We start from the raw sequence: 19,582 nt of genomic DNA on the forward strand, positions 1-19,582 counted from the left end.
AATTTTAGACATGATAGTAGAGTGTACTTTGATGTATTAGACATCTTTAAGGAAAGAATGGACTGTTAAATAAGCAATTTAACAGAGGATATTAAATTGGGATGTCTGGCTAACTGTGAAAAAAGTCAAAATTGGATTCCTACTTCACATCACGCACATATGCACACACACAAAAATAACTAACTCCAGGCAGACTAAAAAACTGAATGTCAGAAATAAAATCAGAAGGGCTGCAGATGTAACTCAGTGGTGGGACACCTGCCTAATGCGTGTAACACCCTGGATTCCGTCCCCAACATCACAAAATATAAAATAAGATGAAATGGTTAAATTTCTATACAAAGTAAGGGTAAAACTATAAAGAAAAGCACAAAATTGAATATCGTAACTGTCAAGATACAGTCACAATGGGGGAAGAAACGGTATTTAAAACTGGGAAGAGGAAGACAAGGTACTGGGAATGTTCTGTTTTCTTTCTCTCCATTGCCCAGGCTGGCCTCAAACTTTCCGTCCTCCTGCCTCAGTCTCCCAAGAGGTTGGGATTACCCAGTAGAATGTTCTATTTCTTTAACCTGAGCAAAGTTTACACAGTTGTTAAGTTTTTCTTTTTTTTTTTTTGATATTTTTTAGTTTTAGATAAACACACAGTATCTTTATTTATTTTTATGTGGTGCTGAGGATTGAACCCTTTGCCTCACACATTTGAAGCAGGTGCTTCACCACTGAGCTACAGCCCCAGCCCCACAGGTGTTAATTTTACAATTTGTTTCTTTTATTGCATTCATCTTTGCATTACATTTCATTATTTAAATAAATAATTTAGGAGAAAATCTTCATAGAACTAGAAAAGGATTCCTAAATAAAATACAAAAAAATATAGAAGTTCCTAGTCACTGGAGGTAGCTCAGCTGAGACGGGATTGCCATTTGTAATATATACCACTTAACTACATTAAAATTTAAAACTTCCACATTTCTAAAGACACACCAAATGAAAAGACATGGCACAGTGGAGACCAACCAAGGATCAACACCTGGAAGATATTACTTAAACTCCAGTACTTCAGTAAGATAACATTCAACAATCCAAAAGAAAACTGAGCCAAGCAGAGGGCAGGCCACTCAACAAAGAGGAAGCCTACATAGCCATTAAACACACTCCACATCAACAGTATTCAGGGTAATACAAAGTCAGTCAAGATGCCATCTCACACCCAATATACCAGCAACGGTAAAAAACCTGACAATCCCAGATGTAATCAAAGCTTTGAAGAAATGAGAACACTCAGAAGCTTCTGTAAAAAAAATATAAACTAAATCTGATGTAGTGACTCATGCATGTAATCCCAGCTACTTAGGAGGTTGAAGCAGGGGGATCATAATTTCAGGCTCAGCAACTTAGCAAGGCCCCTTCTCAAACTAAAAAATGAAAAGGGCTGGAGATGTAGTTCAGTAATGAAGTGTCCCTGCATTCAATCCCCAGGATGGTGTGTGTATGTGTGTATGTGTGTATGTATGTGTGTGTGTGTGTATTATATTTATATTTATATATTTATATATATTTATACTTATATATTTGTATTTATATATATATACACATAAATACATATATATTATTTAGAACTTCCACTTTATGTATATATAACCACTATTTGGGGAGTTTGATAATAGCCAATGAAAGATCTGTATGTAGGGCTGGGGATGTGGCTCAAGCGGTAGCGCGCTCGCCTGTCATGCGTGCGGCCCGGGTTCGATCCTCAGCACCACATACAAACAAAGATGTTGTGTCCACCGAGAACTAAAAAAATAAAATAAATATTAAAAAAAAAAAAAAGATCTGTATGCAAATATTCCCAGCAATCCCATTGAGAAACTCCTGAACATGCGAAAAGAAGCCCTAGAACAATAATATGTGTTATTGTTTTTTGTAACAGGAAGAGTACAAACAATCCTCTTCCCGGGGGAATGAATAAATAAACTTCTCTACCTCCTTAAATAGAGATATAATTTAAATTTCTCCTATGTGTCTGAAAGTCTACATAATAAAACTAAGGTTTATTCATAGAGGAATACCAGACCGCAGTTAAGTGAATGAATTCAATTTGCTTGTACCAACATGAATGAATGAAAGAAAATGTTGAATGGGGGGGGTTATAAAATGATTCCTAAGATATTGCTATAGATTAAATGTGTATGCCCCCAAAACTCACCTACTGAAACCTACTCTCTAGTGTGACAGTCTTTGGAGGTGGGGACTTTGGGAAGTGACTCAGTCATGATGGTTCTGTTTTCCAGCATGTGAGGTGACAGCAAGGAGCCCACTGTCTACAGACCAAGAAGCCAGCCCACCCCAGACACTTCTCCAATAGTACAGGAGACCACTGCAGGGGTTCTCTGGTGGGCAACTGCTTGCTTCAACCTAGGGAGACCTGGAAGCAAATTCTGGGGTGAGTGCTCTGGGCCAACTCTGTGGGTCAGTGTTCCAGGCTCTCCTAAGGAGCCTCCAAGCCCTCCAGTATTTGATACCCCCAATTGCACCTTCTGCACAGTTCTAAAAAGGGTCAAACTAGAAATGCTTTCTTCCTCTTCCTGCTTTCTCTCCTGCTTCTCTCTCTTCAGGTACCTGAAGATTTTCTTCTCTGATTCCACTGTGCCTATGAACCACAGATCTGAGTCCGCTCCCAGGGGCCTCTTTCAGTTTAGGGAAATTGCATGATGTCTGGGTTAATTTTTTGTTTTTGGTTTTGGTTGTTATCGTTTGGATTTTGTGTTTTTGCATTATTTGCAGTGTGAGTCCAATTCTCTCATAATTTTGACCTGCATTCTACTCCTACTATTGTTTTTCCTATGGCTAGAGAATTTTTTTTTTTGACCACAGAACTGCAAATGTGCCTCCAATACTCATAGGAGCAAGCATAGTCTGAACCTCTATGACAACACAGGTGACTCCACTGATCAACAAAGAGGCATTTATTTTGTGTCTAGTACAGTGGCTCATCATTATGTCCTCTCCCTCTCTATTTCACAGAGAGTATGACAATAAACAAATTGTTGGGGATAGATACTGGCTATCCCTCATGATTTCATTTCCCCTTTAAAGGGAGAAATATCTAAAATTGATTTTAAGTGGTCCACAAAGAACAACGGTTTTGCTCCAGAGCCAATAACAGGCTGAGTTTCAGAACAGAATCTAGAAGAAGATTTCGAGCTCCTCTTCCCTTAGCTCTTAGAGACAAAATGCAACATGGTTAGGTGCATGGGACAACTGCGACTCCAGGTGGAATGACTTGAGTGAACTCACCTGTTCGATCTGTTTGTACCATATCATCAGCACCTCCTCTAGCTGACGGACAGTTTCCGAATTGCTAGCTGCGGCCGTCACTTCTTCAAAGGTATGCAATTTGGAAAAATCAATATTGTCTATCTTCTTTAACATCACTGTCCCCTCAATACTTATTCTGGCACCTAATGGAGACAAATAATATCAAGAAAAGTACTTAATGTTTTGTTAAATGTCAATGTGTGCTTTCCAGCTGTAATTGCTAAAATGTTAAAGATTTAATACTTTTTAGAAATATATCTCTAATTGATCATTAGATTGTGACTTGATTTCCTCATAAGTATAATATATAATATTAAATGATAGAAATACACATTTTAAAGATTTCATAATAAAGCATGTATTTTTGAAGATGCTGAAAAGTTTTTATTAAGAATGTAAAAAGATATTCCTCCTACTATAATGGAAAATTTTTTAAAACGCATTCCTAGAAATTAGGGATTTTCATGATTTCATACAAATCATAAAATTTACCTCTAGGTCTCATACTTACTTTGATTAACATCTTCTTTCAAGATGAAAACATTTTCACTAATGTTTTCTTTTTTTATTTTTTATTTTTGTAGTTGTAGATGGACAGTATGGCTTTATTTTATTTGTTTACATTTAAGTGGTGCTAAGGATACAACCCAGTGCCTCACACATGCTAGGCAAGCGCTCTGCCACTGGGCTAAGCCCCAGCCCCCACTAATGTTTTCTTAACAACATAATTTACTCATTTTTAGTAGTGAACAAAAAATTTATACTAACCATCTAAAAATGAAAGGTACCTATTGAGGGTTTCAGTGAAAATGTGCTTTTCAGATTCTCCCTGCTTGGACTGGTTTAAAGCACCCCAGTTGCTCGTGGAATGAATAGCTGGTAGAAATATACTTGACATCATGTTCTTGATCCCGTTCAAGAGTCCTTCTGATGCATCCAAAACAGTAAATAGTACTTCCTGGAAAGGGGGAGGGGGTTATGTTCAAATGCAATTTCATATGCTAAGTCCATTAAAAAACTACAAATCACCATCTATTTCTTACTGCAATACACAAGACATCTTGTAAACTATTAGGAAAGCTTATGTGGTTATGAATATTAGAGCTTTAAAACCAGCAAACTTAGCTCCTGCCCGATTCTGACCATTCACAAGTTAGCTCTTCATGGAGATTCTGCCTGGAGAGCAAGCCTCTGCCTGGACCTGTGCACTGTCAGGGGTTTGCAACAGAGCCTCCTGCATGAAGGAGTCCTCAGCTGAAAGAGGCATGAAAACTTTATCCAGCCAGGAGACAATTTAAAAAATAAATAAATAAAAACAAAAAACAGCCCTCTGTCCAGGATTTTGGAGGGAAAAAAATTACTGGTCACAAGAAATCAAGAGCCCAGAAACCAAAAACCCACTACCCAAGAGCGTGACATCTCAATTAATATAAATTAAATGAGCTAGATCTCCCAAACCAATAAATTAAGACTAAAAGGCTCAGCCAGGTATGGTGACGTATGCCTGTAATCCCAGCAGCTTGGGAGGCTGAGACAGGAGGATCACAAGTTCAAAGCCAGCCTCAGCAATCGCAAGGCACTAAGCAATTCAGTGAGACCGTGTCTCTAAATAAAATACAAAATAGGGCTGGGGATGTGGCTCAGTGGTCAAGTGCCCCTAAATTCAATCCCTGATACACTCACCCCCCCACACCCAAAGGCTCATATAGGGCCACTGGAAATTGGCTGCTTGTTTTTTTTAACTATGAGATGGCGACTGACATGGTTTGAATATGGGGAATGTCCCCCAAAGGTCCATATGTTAAGGCCCTGGTCCTCAGAGTGGCACTACTGGGAGATAGTAAGAACTTTGGGAGTTGGGGCCTAGAGGGAGGTCCTTAAGTCACTGAGGGCATGCCCTCAAAAGGGATTATGGGACCCCACATGTCCTCTTCTGCTCTCTCTCTCTGTATATATATTTCTCTCTCTCTCTCTCTCTCTCTCTCTCTCTCTCTCTCTCTCTCTCTCTGCTTTTTAGCTTGAGACATGATTGCTTTATATGTACTCTTGCTTTTGCCATCTGGCACCCTCACCAGAGGACCAAACCAACAGGGCTGCCCAGTATTGGACTTGAACCTCCAAAATTGTGAGCTACATAAACCTTTTCTCTTTATAATTTAGTTGCCTCAGGTATTTTGTTGTACTAACAAAAGTGAACTACTACAGTAATAATGAAGACTATAATGACTACTAATATAGGTGGGTGCCATTATCTTGATTCTTGCTAAGGTGGCAGCAGTTTTTTGCACCATTGTTTCTGCACCACCAATTGTTAACATAGTAAAAAGGGCAAGTAGAATCTTAGTATTATGATAAAAGTTGGTTCACAGATCCCCTGAAAAGGTCTTGGGTAACACTTTAAGAACCACTAGTATACTACATGTCTCTGCTGTGTTATTTGCATAGTTATAATGATATAAACAAATGTTGAGCTATGCAGCATAAAATATATAATGTTTAGAATGCAGGAATGGGGAAATAAGGGAGGGGGCCAAAGTGTAAAAAGGAGCTAAATCCTCATCTTCTATAGAGAAAAGTCCACAGATAACTGGGTGCAATGGTGCACACCTGTAATCCCAATAACTCTGGAGGCTAAGGCAGGAGAACTAAAAGCTTAAGGCCAGCCTCAGTAATTTAGCAAGGCCCTAAGCAATTTAGTGAGACCCTGTCTCAAATTAAAAAATAAAAAAGGCTGGAGAGGTAGCTTAGTGGTAAAGTACCTCTGGATTCAATCCCCAGTACCAAAAAGAGGGGAAAAAAAAGTCCACAGATAATACGTACATTGTCAGAGCGAATTATTTAGAGATAGGAAGTAAAGAGAAGAACCTGCTAAAGGAGTTTAAGAATTGCTTCTAGAGAGTGGCACAGAGGTTAGTGTTGCACCTCTTCCTTTTTTAAACTAAGTGCACATGTGACTGTGATAAAACAAAGACTAAAGTACAAAAAAAGAACAGGGCTGGGATGTGGCTCAGTAGTTGAGCACTTGCCTAGCGTGAACAAGGCCCTGTGATTGATCCCTGGCACCATAATAATAATAAATTTAAAAGGACAGACTAAACCATGGACAAGTTGAAAAGAGAATTAGTGAAATGGAAGACAGACTGAAGAAACTATCACACATAGACACATCACGGTGGAAACACAGGACTTCAAAGACAAAGAGGAAAGCAGGTGGGAAGAAAAAGGAAAGATTACTTATGAAAAATGCTAACAAGAGCAATCACATCAGCCACAAAAGATGCAATAAAATATCTACAGAAAAGAAGCTAAATTAAGATTGCATTTCAGTTACCTTTCCCATTTGTAAAAGGTATTAAAACTATCAGAATAATAAAAGAGAACTCATATATGTTGAGAGTCCATGGTATAGCAGGTGAAGTAATAAGAATTCACATATTATTTGGTTTCATAATAGTCCTTGAGATGGGTATTATTATTCCCAATTTGAAAATGTAGAGAATTGAGTCAGAGAAAGGTTGAGCAACTTGCCAAAGAATGCACCACCAGTCCGTGGTGAAACTTGGAGGCAAATTTGGGTCTAGGTAACCAAAAGTCTTACTTTTCCCATTCTTATGGACTGCCTTGTCAGGACTAGGTTAGCAATGCCCAGGCTCTAGGTCAATTCTCTCTTCTTCTGCAACAGTAAAGAGATGAAATATTGGGGCTGGGGTTGTGGCTCAGTGGTAGAGTGCTTGCCTCACATGTGTGAAGCATTGGGTTCAATTCTCAGCACCGCATATAAATAAATGAATAAAATAAAAGGTCCGTCAACACTAAAAAATATTTTTAAAAAAAGAGCTGAAATATTGAGTGTCAGGGATGTTAAGTAACTAAAAATTATGTGACACAGAATAAAATGTGTTCCCGGTGAACATAAGGGTAGAATTTATTTGTACACCATCTACAAGAAACAGAATTTTCATGCATTTTAAAAACAGTGACTGAAAGACAAATATAACTACTCTCTATTAGAGCTCATTTCTCTGTTTCTTTAAATAGATGAATATATTATTTTCTTGGAACTCGATTCAGACCAACATATAGAAAAGGACAGCAAAATAAAGCAAAATGTGATATGAAAATACAGCAGTGTTTAACTATATCTTTGGGGAAAAAAATTCAAACATACCTCATGGATATTTTTACTATTTATAGCCACGTCATTATTACAGCGAACAAAAAACAAACACAGTCCTTTTAGACTGTCTGGGGCGGTGCTGTCTATATACAATCTCATCATTTTTGACCCTTTGGTTATTCCAGGAATAGTTCGACCACATTCTGAAAACAAAATTCAAGAACTTAGCATAAGATCATATAATGGATCAAGTGTAGTAACATCCTGAGACTCTTAATACCATCGTTTAACTCTGTTGTAAGAAATTTCCAATTTTTTTTGTCTTATCAAAAGATGTCAATAATTGTAATTCTTAAATTGCAGTCTTTTCTGGTGCCTTTTCCTGAACACCACACTAATACTCCTCTTGGTCTGGCCTCAGGGCCTTTACACACACTCTTCCCCTCCCACCCTGAGTACTTTGCCTATCAAACTGCTATTCATCTTTAAGATCTCATCTGAAATGCCACCATCTCAGGGAGCCTTCACTTCCAGTTCCTCTACTAAATACATTCATGGATAGCAACTTGTATTAAATCCTTTCTTCAATTGATTTCAACAAAAATTAAACATTTAATTATAATTCTTTAATTTAAAAAAACATTAAAATGTAAAAATTCTGTCAGATGACTAGTGACTATTAATTTGTAAAAACATTTATAAAATTTATAAAACATTTTACAAAATTTGCAAAACTAATATTTACAAAATAACCATTTTTAAATGGGATTTTTTTAAATGCAAAATATCCATCACAAAACCACAAAAGTGTTTTAACTGCTCAGTTTCTTCCTTTGGGTTTGGGGGTGGCTGTCCCTCTGCTCTGTGAGGACACCAGTCCCAGACCCCTACAGAGATAGGAATGTGAAAATCCCAGACTAATGCTACGTCATGCAAGAATGTAAACCTTCAAATGAGACCCACAAAGCAAAAATGAGATTTGAGAGATATTAATCTGGTGAGGAATTCTAAAGAAATTGCCCTGAGATCCATGGAAATGTTCTATTCCTACCCTTGCCAAGGCCTAATTGTAGTTCAACTAGATCTAAATTATGTGAACCAAAATTCTGGTCTTGCTTGAATAGGCCAAAGTCAATTTCTGTTACTTGCAGAGGCCAAAAGACATACCATATGCCTGTAGCAACTTAACAGCCCAAATGCCCATTCACAGAGATTGCACCTCCCTTTTATCCTCCTCTTTTTCCTTGCTGAGAGAGCGTATTTTGTCCTGTTCAGCAATGTGTGCACTCCCAGGGAGAAAACTACTTTCCTAGTTCCCTAGTCCCTTGAGTAGCTATGAGACATAGTTTCCAGCTGATAAGACAAGCTTGATCTTTCCTGAAAAGGGGGATGGATGGGACCACCTAGAGGGGAATGATTTCTAAAACTCACAGTACGGCTGTAATGAAATACTGTATATAATTTGTTCAAATGAGGGAAATAAGTAATGGCATGGAAAATGTCTAGGGTACACCAGCAAGTGCAAAAAGCCAGTCAAGACTAAAATGTAAAAAATTAATAAATGTGTTGCTGTGATTCATTTTTAAATTATAACAAACATTTGTATGTTAACAAATGCATATAAGATATGTAGGGAAATATTTAATAAACTGATAAATAATTACTTATATAAGTAACAAAAATAATGATTAAAAATATGTCTACCTTGATCTTGCAATTTTCCCTGTGAGGTTTCTTCCTAGAATGTCTTTCTCGTCCACATAGATTTAGCTTCAATGAATGTTCATTGAGGCATCATTTAAAGGAGCAAAACTTGTAAACAACTAAATTGTAATAGGAGATCAGTTTTGAAAATTATAGCAACATCAGCCTCATGAAATGAAACCATTAAAAATTTAATTGTAGAAATGTATTTATTGGCACAGAGAAGATAATATTATCAAATTTTAAAAGCCACTCTAGAGAAATACATAGAGTTGGATCTCATTTTTGTAAATATGGGTATATACCAAAGCAGTTACAGGTAATATTCATCAAAGAATTAACAGTGCTTTCTCCAACCGAGCAGGACTATGGGTAGTTTTTATTTTTCTTCTAATTATAGATATTTTCTTATCTTTCTATAAGTTTCAACTATTGTTTTCATTTTTAATGAATTACAAAAATACAGGCCCCCCAGGATAAGAACTGTGAGAAACAGAGAATCTATAGAGTAGATCTAGACACTAATTGTGAGTTTACATAATTTTGTTAGATATTAAGCAGGTTTTATGGTTGCCCTTTGGTATCTTAGGACCCCCAAGGACACCAAAATCCACAGGTGCTCAAGTCTCTTTTATAAAATAGCATATAACTTACCCACATTTTCCCATAGACTTTAAAATCATCTCTAATATAATAGCTAATGTATAATACCTATATACCTAATAACTAATGAATAATATATAATACCTAATCCAGTGTCAATGCTATGTAAATAGTTGTTACACTAATGGTTTAGGGAATAATGACAAGGAAAAAGTCTGTACATGTTTAGTAGAAATATAATTTTTGAATCCAAAGTGCAGAACACAGACTGGGGCATAGCTCTGTGGTAGAGCATGTGCTTAGCAAATGCAAGGCCCTGGGTTCAATCCCCAGAACCTCAAAATAAAACACACCACCACCAAGGTGCACAACCCACAGATTTGGAGGAATGACCATATGTATATTAAATAATTAGAGGAAATAGTCAAATGCTGTATTTATGATGCAAAATTTAAATGACCCAAGAATCTGGAGAACAGTGATGGATATAATGGATCCATCTAGGAAGGCTATGTAGAAAGAGAATGCATGAGGGGACCTAAAGGAGGGTCAGAGAGAAGAAAACTATGTGAGAAGACAGGCAAGTGGAGTCAGGAGAGTGGGAAAGAAGCGTGTACAGAAAGCAATGAAAACAGTGGCTTAAAGGGAGCACCAAATTCACACTTGCAAGACTAGATCAGACTAGACAAGTACTGTGCACCCAGATTACAGTGGGCTTTGGACAATGAGGGATTTAGACCCACGCCAATAAAAGCAGGCCAAAAATACTTACTTGGCAGGAATCTGTAATGTGAACTTGTGAATTTCAGAGAGAAAATATGATAAGAGATATTATAATTTTCAATCTATATTACTAGAACAGGCGTAAAATAGTGGCCTAGGCTAAGGCAAGCAGAGGAGGAAAATGATAAAGAAATAATAGGAGAGACACATTGAAGGTAAATCCACAGTCCTTAGAAGATAAGCAGTCCAAAAGGACGGCCCACACACCTACTCATTAAAACAAAGGTTTAATAAGCTGGTTGCATGTTAATGATTTTAGGTATAAAGTGAACAGTGGGGAAAACTAGATATCCCCCGCTGCCAGCTGTCCCAGCACAAGACACTGAGGCAGGACCACAGGGGCAGCCGCTGGGCTCTGGGTGGCTTCATGGTCATTTCTAGTCACCTGAAAACATGTGAACAATATGGCTACCTGTTCCAGGAAAATGCAACTAAGTTCCAGTGAAAATATGTGTTCCCAGATAGAGGGCCATGATTTCTATAAGGAGATTTCTCCTAACATCATTATAGCAATGTCCGAAATATGAATGGGGGCTGAAATTGTACTGTTCTTAAGACACGCTTTTTTTCTTACACATAAGCTTCTAGTAAAAATAATATATAAAATAGAAGATTGTGCGTGTAGAAGAGAAAAAACATGCTATACTTTAACACTCATTAACTAATCACTAGCACAGTATCCTCATAAAACATGCTTACCAAGGCCAGGTGCATCTCCTTCCTGGTACAAAAATTTCAATGTCTTACAACCACCTTTCTCAAAAAAATGAGTAAATGGTTCCAGCTGTTAAATAAAAGAAACAAATGATGATCAATAAATGACTAGGGGATTACAATAAAATGAAGCAACCCCTGTGGGAGGCATTGCACATATCTTAATCATATCATTTTGTAAAGAAGAAAAATAAGGCTCAAAGATTCTATTGAAGGGACACAGAGGAAGGTGCCTCAGAGGCAAGATTAAAATAAAAACCAATTTACCTCCAACATTGCAACGGAACATACGGTGTATTCCTTCCCCCCATTCCTTTCCTTTTCTTTCCTTTCCAAGACAGGGTCTCACTATGACAGCCAGGCTGGCCCCAAACTCCTGAGTTCAACAATCCTCCTGCCTCAGTCTCCTGAGTACCTAGGACTACCACCTAGTGAGTTCTATTTTTTTCTTTTATTTCTATTTAGTTTGGTGAATTAAATTTCTGAACCTACATTAGATCTCTACCTATACCATTCTGGCCAGCCACTTATTTGACCCTGCCTCATAGAATGTCACAGAAGTTGATAAATAAGTCCAAATGGAGGTAAAGATAAGAAACTATTGTTAAGAGAAGATATTTTTAAAAGCTGACATAGAAAATAGAAAACTCACGTATTAACTGTTTCATTCGACCAGTTATTTAATCAATTATACTTTTAACAATTGTAATTTGATTCATATAATAGACAAACCAATATAAAAATAAATAATAACAATAAGATTCTTCCATATTTATGAGCACAAAGGTTTTATCTTTTGAGGAATCAGTATAGTATTTTAGCAAGTAGAGAACTAGATAGGTCACATAAGCTTTTATATCATATGAAACACAAAGTTAGGATACCCCCTTCACTTAGTCCCTCTGATCATAAAGAAGTCTCTCTCTTGGGCAGAGAGTTTTTCTTCATTTACTGACCAGTTGGGATAAAGTATCTTAGGTTTAGCAAAGCCACTCCCCTTGGGATGATGGTTCTCAAACATCTGCATGTATCAGAAAATCATATAGAGAGAGTTTTAAAAACATATAAAACTCTGGGCATGAGAGTTTGCATGTCTAACACATTCCAGGTATTGCTGATACTGCTAGTCCTGGGACCACATTTGAAAACCTCTACCCTAGGAGATGAAATAGAGCCACAGAGAAGTGCATAACTCTGGCCCCTAATTTTCTGCTCTTCCATCTCTTGCATGAACTTAAACCTTTTTGTATAATTACAACCTACAAGATACAACAGCTGGAAGTACAGCTTTTCTTGCTGACCCTTTAGCTTTGAAGCATAAAAATTCTCAAAAGTAGTGCACGTGCCAGGCATGGTGGGGCACGCCTGTAATCCCAGCAACTCAGGAGGCTGAGACAGGAAGATTGCAAGTTCAAGGCCAGTCTCAGCAGTTTCACAAGGCCCCTAAGGAACTTAGTGAGACCCTGTTTCAAAATAAAAATTAAAAGGGCTGGGGATGGGGGCTGGCTTTATAGCTCAGTGTTAGAGGGCTTGCCTAGCACATGTGAGGCACTGGGTTCGATCCTCAGCACCATAAAATTAAATGAATAAAATAAAGGTCCATCAACAACTAAAATAGATAAATATATAAATTTATTTTTTAAAAAAGACAAGTGTCTAAAGTTTAAAAAAAAAAAAGGACTAGGGATGCTCAGTGGTAAAGCATCCCTGGGTTCAATCTCTCGTACAAAAAAAAAAAAACACAGTAGTGCACATGACCATGACCATGATAAAAAGACATCAGAATACCAAATGCAATGAATCATTGCTTTTTAGATACACTGTTACTTATAAGACTAGCAAAATCAATGTTATTGTGGGTCAAAATCATGACTGCAAATTTAAAATTCATTTATATTAGCTAGGTGTAGTGGTACATGCCTATAGTCCCAGCTACTCCAGAGGCTAGCAGGAGGATTGCTTATGCCTATGAAATAGAGATTAGCCTGGGAAATTCCCCATCTCAAGAAAAATAAAATGCACTTGTATTTCATAATATTTTGCCAACAGTTTGTCTGATCCATACTACAGCCTTGAACTATAGGAAAGGTGGGATTATTACACCCTCTTATAGAAAAGTAAAGCTAAAAAGATTTTAAGTGATGGTCTCAATGACACTCAATCACAGTACTAAGCCTGAGAGACTGGACCCCAGCCTTTGGTCACCAGCTCTGCATTCCTTCCATAGAACCATACCTGTCAATCAGAAGCAAGGTTCAGGAATCCAGCAGGTGAAAGAAGATGCGAGGCATGGTGGGAATATTGATCATCCTTTTATTCAGAGGATAGCCCCTAGCCAGCCCCATGAGTCATTTCTATAGGCCTTTTTAAATATACAGGCCAAAAAAAGGAAACACACTGCCAACTGGTTACATAAGTGGGCACATGCTCACAAGCAAATGTTTCTGATCTTGAGTACATACACTGAATCAGAGTGTTTCTGATCTTGACTACACACTGACTATAACATAACCAATTCATGGTCTAGGTCACACACTGAAAGCACCACATAGCCTGCTGGAAGCCCTGGCAAGGGAGCCTAACTATAGCTATTTTGGGCCTGCCCCAACACTACCACTACCATCTTGACTTTGGAAAACACTGCCAGTAAGCTGGGAAATGATTATCTCTAGCAGTACTTAACAAAGGGACCAGTAAAACAGAAAGAGGAAAAAGCAAGAATGTCAATGTCAGTGAAACCTCTGTATTGGTCAGGTCCTGGAAAGAAAGGGAGACATTCAAAAAAGAGTTCTTGAAAAAACTTTAAAATATGGAGGCCCCAACTAGAGGCCAGATCAGGGTAACCGACATACAGCCCTAGCAACAACAGAGGAAAACCATTTCCAACCCGAGGCCTGAAAGGAAAGGGAGGAAGGAATGGTGTTAACTAAACCTGGCTGAGACCTGAAGGTGTGTGCAGAGGAGCTGTAGTTATGGGGAGTGAGGAGCATGGCCAGTGGGGAGCGATCAGGTTTCTCTCCCCTTCTGCCCTCCGGTCTCCTGTTGGAGCCTCTCAGTGGCAAAACCAAGTAAAACCCAGAGAACAAGGGAGCCCAGTTCAGCCCTCTGAGCCACAGAGCAGGGCAGAGACAAGGGCAGAAAGGATCTGATGGCAAACAGAAGAACCATCACACCCTCTGTCAGCTACCTTTTGGGGGTGCCTTTACTGAGCTGCCTTCACCCTGGAGTGCATGTCAGGTTTCACATGTAAGAAATATTTTTCTGCTAGGTGCGGTGGCACACACCTGTAATCGCAGCAGCTCAGGAGGCTGAGGCAGGAGAATCACGAGTTCAAAGCCAGCCTCAGCAAAAGTGGGTTGCTAAGCAACTCAGTGAGACCCTGTCTCTAAATAAAATATAAAATAGAGCTGGAAATATGGCTCAGTGTTCAAGGGCTCCTGAGCTCAATCCCCAATACCAAAAAAAAAAGAAAAAACCTTTACAATATACCCAATTTCTTTCTCTCTCTCTCTCTCTCTCTCTCTCTCTCTCTCTCTCTCTCTCTTTTTGTATCAAGGATTGAACCCATGGGCATTTAACCACTGAGCCACATCCCCAGCCTTTTTTAAGTTTTTTTAGAGACAGGGCATTGCTAAGTTGCTAAGGCCTTGCTAAATTGCTAAGGCTGGTGTTGAACTTGAGATCCTCCTGCCTGAGCCTGCTGAGCTGCTTGATTACAAGCATGTGCTCATATACTAGGTTTTTTAAACCACACCACAGAAAACCATGACACTCCTTGTTCCTTCTTCCATCTTCTTATTCATTTCTTATTCACCTTGATGCCAATTTATCATATGTCCCCACCTCATCCCTTCAACTAAATAACCACTCGGATCTCAGAGTTTGACTTCTACCCTTGCTTTGCTAACTTCTCTCTACCATGGCTTTGTACACTCACAAACAACTCTTAAGGAAAACACATTTTCTAGCTGGTTCTTCTCTTAATGCCTATATTTCCCTTTCCTTGGACCCAAAGTTCAAGACATAGTCCAAAATGGCAGATGGAAGGGTTTGCAAGCACATGACATGTCTACTTCCTGACTATCCTCCTACTTAGTGAGAAAGACTTCCTCTAAATAGAGAACACCAGCCCAGAAAGCCAGATGGCATATATTTAAGGTAGGAGTACCAGACCTGCAGGTACCTTCCTCCTCCACTTAGATCTGGCAGTTGTCTTCTTTTGAAGGCAATGGCCAGGCCCCAGTATCTATGCCTACACCATTTGCAGAGCTGCTGGGATTCCGTTGTGGATGTAGCCAAGTGTATGGCCTAGCAATTTTCTGGCTTGATTACCCATCTAGTTTTCTCCCTAAACAGATGCAGAATGGTCCTCAGGACAGGAAGCCTATTAAGAAACACTTTTTCAGAAATCAGTTTCTCCTTCGTCTCATTTCCATTATCTCAGGGATGTGTATAAGATTGTTTTGCACTGATCATTTCTACTTAAAGATCAAGCAGACAAAAGAACTAAAATAATCATCAGAGAAGGGGAGCCATTAAAACAAACAAACACAACTTGAGAATAGCAAAGAAAATCCTCTTACTACATTCTGGTATCATCCACAGTCTGGACCAGCTACAGGATGTGTAGTCCCAGTGCAAAATAAAAGGCAGGACCACCTGTTTTAGAATTTAAAGATGACCAGGCACAGTGGCCCAAGCCTGTAATCCCAGTGGCTCACATGGCTGAGGCAGGGATTGCAAGTTCAAAGCCATCCTCAGCAAAAGCAAGGCACTAAGCAACTCAGTGAGAACCTGTCTCTAAATAAAATGCCAAATGGTCTGGAGATATGGCTCAGTGATTTAGAACCCCTGGGTTCAATCCCTGGTAACAAAAAAAAAAAAAATTTTTTTTTTAAAGATGAGCCAGGCCCCTTGGCACACACCTGTAATTCCAGTGACTCAGGAGGCTGAGGCAGGAGGATCACAGTTCAAAGCCAGCATCAGCAACTTAGTGATACCCTAAGTAACTTAGTGAGAACCTGTCTCTAAATAAAATATTAAAAGGGCTGGGGATGTGGCTCAGTGGTTAAGTGCCCCTGGGTTCAATTCCCAGTACAAAAAAAAAAAACATTCAAAATGGCAGCAAAAGATTGTTAAACCAAGCACAGGGTTCTGTGTGACTACACAGACCACATGCCCATGAAGATAGCCTTGACTACAGTGGCACATTCTAGCAGGGAATTTTGGTGATCTAGGAAACCATACCCTGCTTCCAATCGCTTGCTAGGGTACTTCTTGTGTTATGTATATATCTCCATGGATTCTCTGTCCTTGGTCATTATAGCTTAGAGCTATTGATGTCTTTTTCATCAATCATATCACCATCTTACTGTTAGAACCACACACTAAGGGAGCAGGAAAATGAGCAATCCCATTCATACTGTCAGGGGACTGCCAGAAATAAGCTTTCATAAAGGTTCAAGAAGAGATAAAGAACAAACAAGATAGTAGAACACACACATCACTAAAGGAAGAAGCTCTTTCAAGCACCATTCCACAAAATCTTGGCTCCACAGGAAGCTAATAAGTTTTGCCCAAGTTTGCTGACCACTGTAAAAACAGAGGATGTGGTCCCTATGTGACAACTCACCATAACCCCACCGCACCTCAACTCTTTCACTAGTGTGCTCAGTGGGACAATCAGATCACCACAGTCTGTATCTGCTCATCAGTATGACTATGATTCCCGCCTCCTAGAGTTGAGAAAAGCCCAAGCAGCTCAGTTATATTGAAAATTGAATATGGAGCTAGCAGGAGAGAAAGTATGACACAGGTTTATTGTACATTATAATAATTAGGATGACCATATAAATTTATCTTCTACAACTGGGACATTTCTAGGAGTGAAAGGAGGTACTGCTAATAATTATTCCAGGAAACCAGACACCATCCAGACATGATAACTGATCTGTCATCACCGCATCTTTTCTACTATCTTCATACCATAGGCGCTGTGCCCTAGCTCATTTTGGTAGTTTGTTTTTCTATACAATTGACTTGCATATATAGTTCATATAACTTCACTTATAAAATGCTCTACTGGTGCTTATAATATAGAAAAGTTACATGAAGTCATTCTGAAGTCATTTTGAGTTACAGTTTTAGCCCAAACCAAGGTAGAATTTTAGCCTCAATTCTTGTTGCTGGCTTCTTTTTTCTTCCTCCACAGTAGCAGGCCTGACTAGAAATATCACGCAACGTAAAATAAAACTTTCTTCTCTAGTCCATAAAATTCCAACCTAATTTTATGTTTTATGGTGCATGTTGATGCTTTCAGGTTTTTTTTAAATCAACCGCTTCTCAAAGAGCAACTAGAAAATAATGAAGGTGGATGTGGCTCAGGGTTGGAGAACCAGCTTAGAATGCGGGAAGCCCTGGGGTTCCATCCCAAGTCCCAAAAATAACAAGGATCCCAAAGAATGAGAAGACTTCAACTTACCGACGGGCAGTCCAAAATTAGTTCTTCAACAGTTACTAGGTCCAGGCCAAGTTTTGCTGACAGAATTTCAAATATATATCTGTAGGTTGGATCAATTTTTGATTTTCGGTTTTCCCTGGCATCTCTAAACCTTGCCTAAAGAAGGACAAACACTGAATAAAAGCTGTGGTCATCAAGAAGACCCACCAAAATGTGTCATTTAAAGTAAAAAGCATTATCCATGAAAAAAAAATCTCCTTGGAAGCCAACCTGTTTCTCTTTCAGCGTTTCCTGCAGGTTCGGAATGCCGCTCATACTTCGGCGGTACTTGGACGAACGCCGGGAAGACTGGGGGAGCGCCTCGGAAATCCCCGACTGGGCGGGTCGCGGGGCAGCCCGGGGCCGAACCCGCTGCTGCTGGTGCTCCTCATCCTCTTCGTCGGAAGGAATGAGGTCCCGATAGTCGCTCACCTTGCTCACCGAGGGAGCAATGCCCTCCGCCATCAGGTCAAAGTCGTCTTCGCGATTCTCCTCCGTCGGAGGGGGCGGGGCCTCATCTCCCGAGGGCGGGGCAGTGCCCTCTGAAGAAGGGGCGCCTGGCTCTCCCACCAGGAGGCTACCTTCTTCTTCACTGCTCATTGTGTCTGTCCTGGCCTCCAGCCGAATATCTAGAATCAGAAAACGTTTTCATCTAAAATTGTACCATAAATTGAGTGGTCTGTATTTCTATCACTCCTCTTGAAGCTAGCTAGGTAGCAAGATCATCTATTCTTCCCCCACCACATTATCAGAAGAAGCTAAGATTACGGGGCTAGAGAGGTGATTTTTTTTTTTCCTTAAAAAGGGAACTGTATGTGAGCGAGAACGCGCATGCGCATGCACACCCCCTCCAACACCTGGTTTTTTCAAGTTGTACTTCTAGTGATTATGATATGACCATAGGAAACTGTCCCTTTGCACATATCTCATCCCTGAGATGGTAACCACCCCAGCTGATGGGAAGGCACCTATCTGTCCTTGAGTGTCTTAGGGCTTAAAAAAAACTGAAAGCCGGACTGACTGTAGGTCAATGCCAACATGCTAACCAGGCAAGAGACCAAGCAAAGAATTACAGGGACTTGAAATGTGACTTGCTTCAAGAAACTCTGTGATATAATACAGTTCCTCAGACAGACACCCAACTGTCCAGCCATCGCATTTATAGAAGCATAACCAAAACTCAAAAACATAAAACATCCTCTTAGCACTCAGAATCCCAAGTCCAAACACAGAGTTCATGGTGAAAGGTGACTGTGACTTTTTAGTGACACAATGGTAACTATATATAAAGAATAAATCCAACCTACCCAATCACAAAAGCTCTAATTACAAAGGTGTGTAGAAGTTAATCAGGAACATATAACCATGAAAATAGGGCATACCAGTAGAGTGGGAGAAAATGTCAAACAAAAAATCATACTGTAGTACAGTAATGAAGCCTCCATCAAAATAAGTTTTCAGGATATGGTTAAAACCTAGAAACCAGAATAACAGTAAATGCTTGGAGAACAAAAAGATAAGTTCCTAAGCAGACAAGACAGAGAAAGATGCTTTCTAGTGAGAAATTCTGAGGAGGACACAGTGCAGACCTGGCCTAAATAAGCCAAAGCATCTAATGGCAGGACACCAGGGCATGACACAGAGTCAGCCTGTTAGCTATGTCCCACAACCTTCCCAAATTTTCCAGAGAACTTATAAGCAGCTGAAATTGTTTTCTTGGATACCCTTGGTTAGCTTACTCAAGGACAGAAATACCCAAACCAATCCAACTTTCAGTTTTTATTGTTACATACTCATACATGCACACAATATAACAATATAATTTGGCCAATATCATTCCC

At 39.2% G+C, this 19,582-nt stretch overlaps 1 protein-coding gene across 1 annotated transcript in view; it reads right to left on the bottom strand.

Moving 5' to 3' along the window:
- Window positions 1-18,351, bottom strand: part of Dnah8 (dynein axonemal heavy chain 8) — a 295,657-nt gene extending 277,306 nt beyond the window's left edge. Inside the window, exons 1-6 of the mRNA XM_046450645.2 lie at window positions 17,973-18,351; window positions 17,724-17,858; window positions 11,228-11,312; window positions 7,490-7,641; window positions 4,090-4,279; window positions 3,301-3,464 (exon numbers count right to left, since the gene is read on the bottom strand). Of these exons, the coding sequence (XP_046306601.2) occupies window positions 3,301-3,464; window positions 4,090-4,279; window positions 7,490-7,641; window positions 11,228-11,312; window positions 17,724-17,858; window positions 17,973-18,341 (1,095 nt within the window). The 5' untranslated portion in view covers window positions 18,342-18,351. The remainder of the gene's footprint in view (window positions 1-3,300; window positions 3,465-4,089; window positions 4,280-7,489; window positions 7,642-11,227; window positions 11,313-17,723; window positions 17,859-17,972) is intronic.
- Between the last annotated feature and the right edge of the window lie 1,231 nt (window positions 18,352-19,582).

The sequence above is a fragment of the Marmota monax genome, unplaced genomic scaffold (genome assembly GCF_021218885.2).
Source record: "Marmota monax isolate L192 unplaced genomic scaffold, Marmota_monax_Labrador192_F-V1.1 WCK01_AAM20220418_F8-fsc00127, whole genome shotgun sequence".
Classification (NCBI taxonomy): domain Eukaryota; kingdom Metazoa; phylum Chordata; class Mammalia; order Rodentia; family Sciuridae; genus Marmota; species Marmota monax.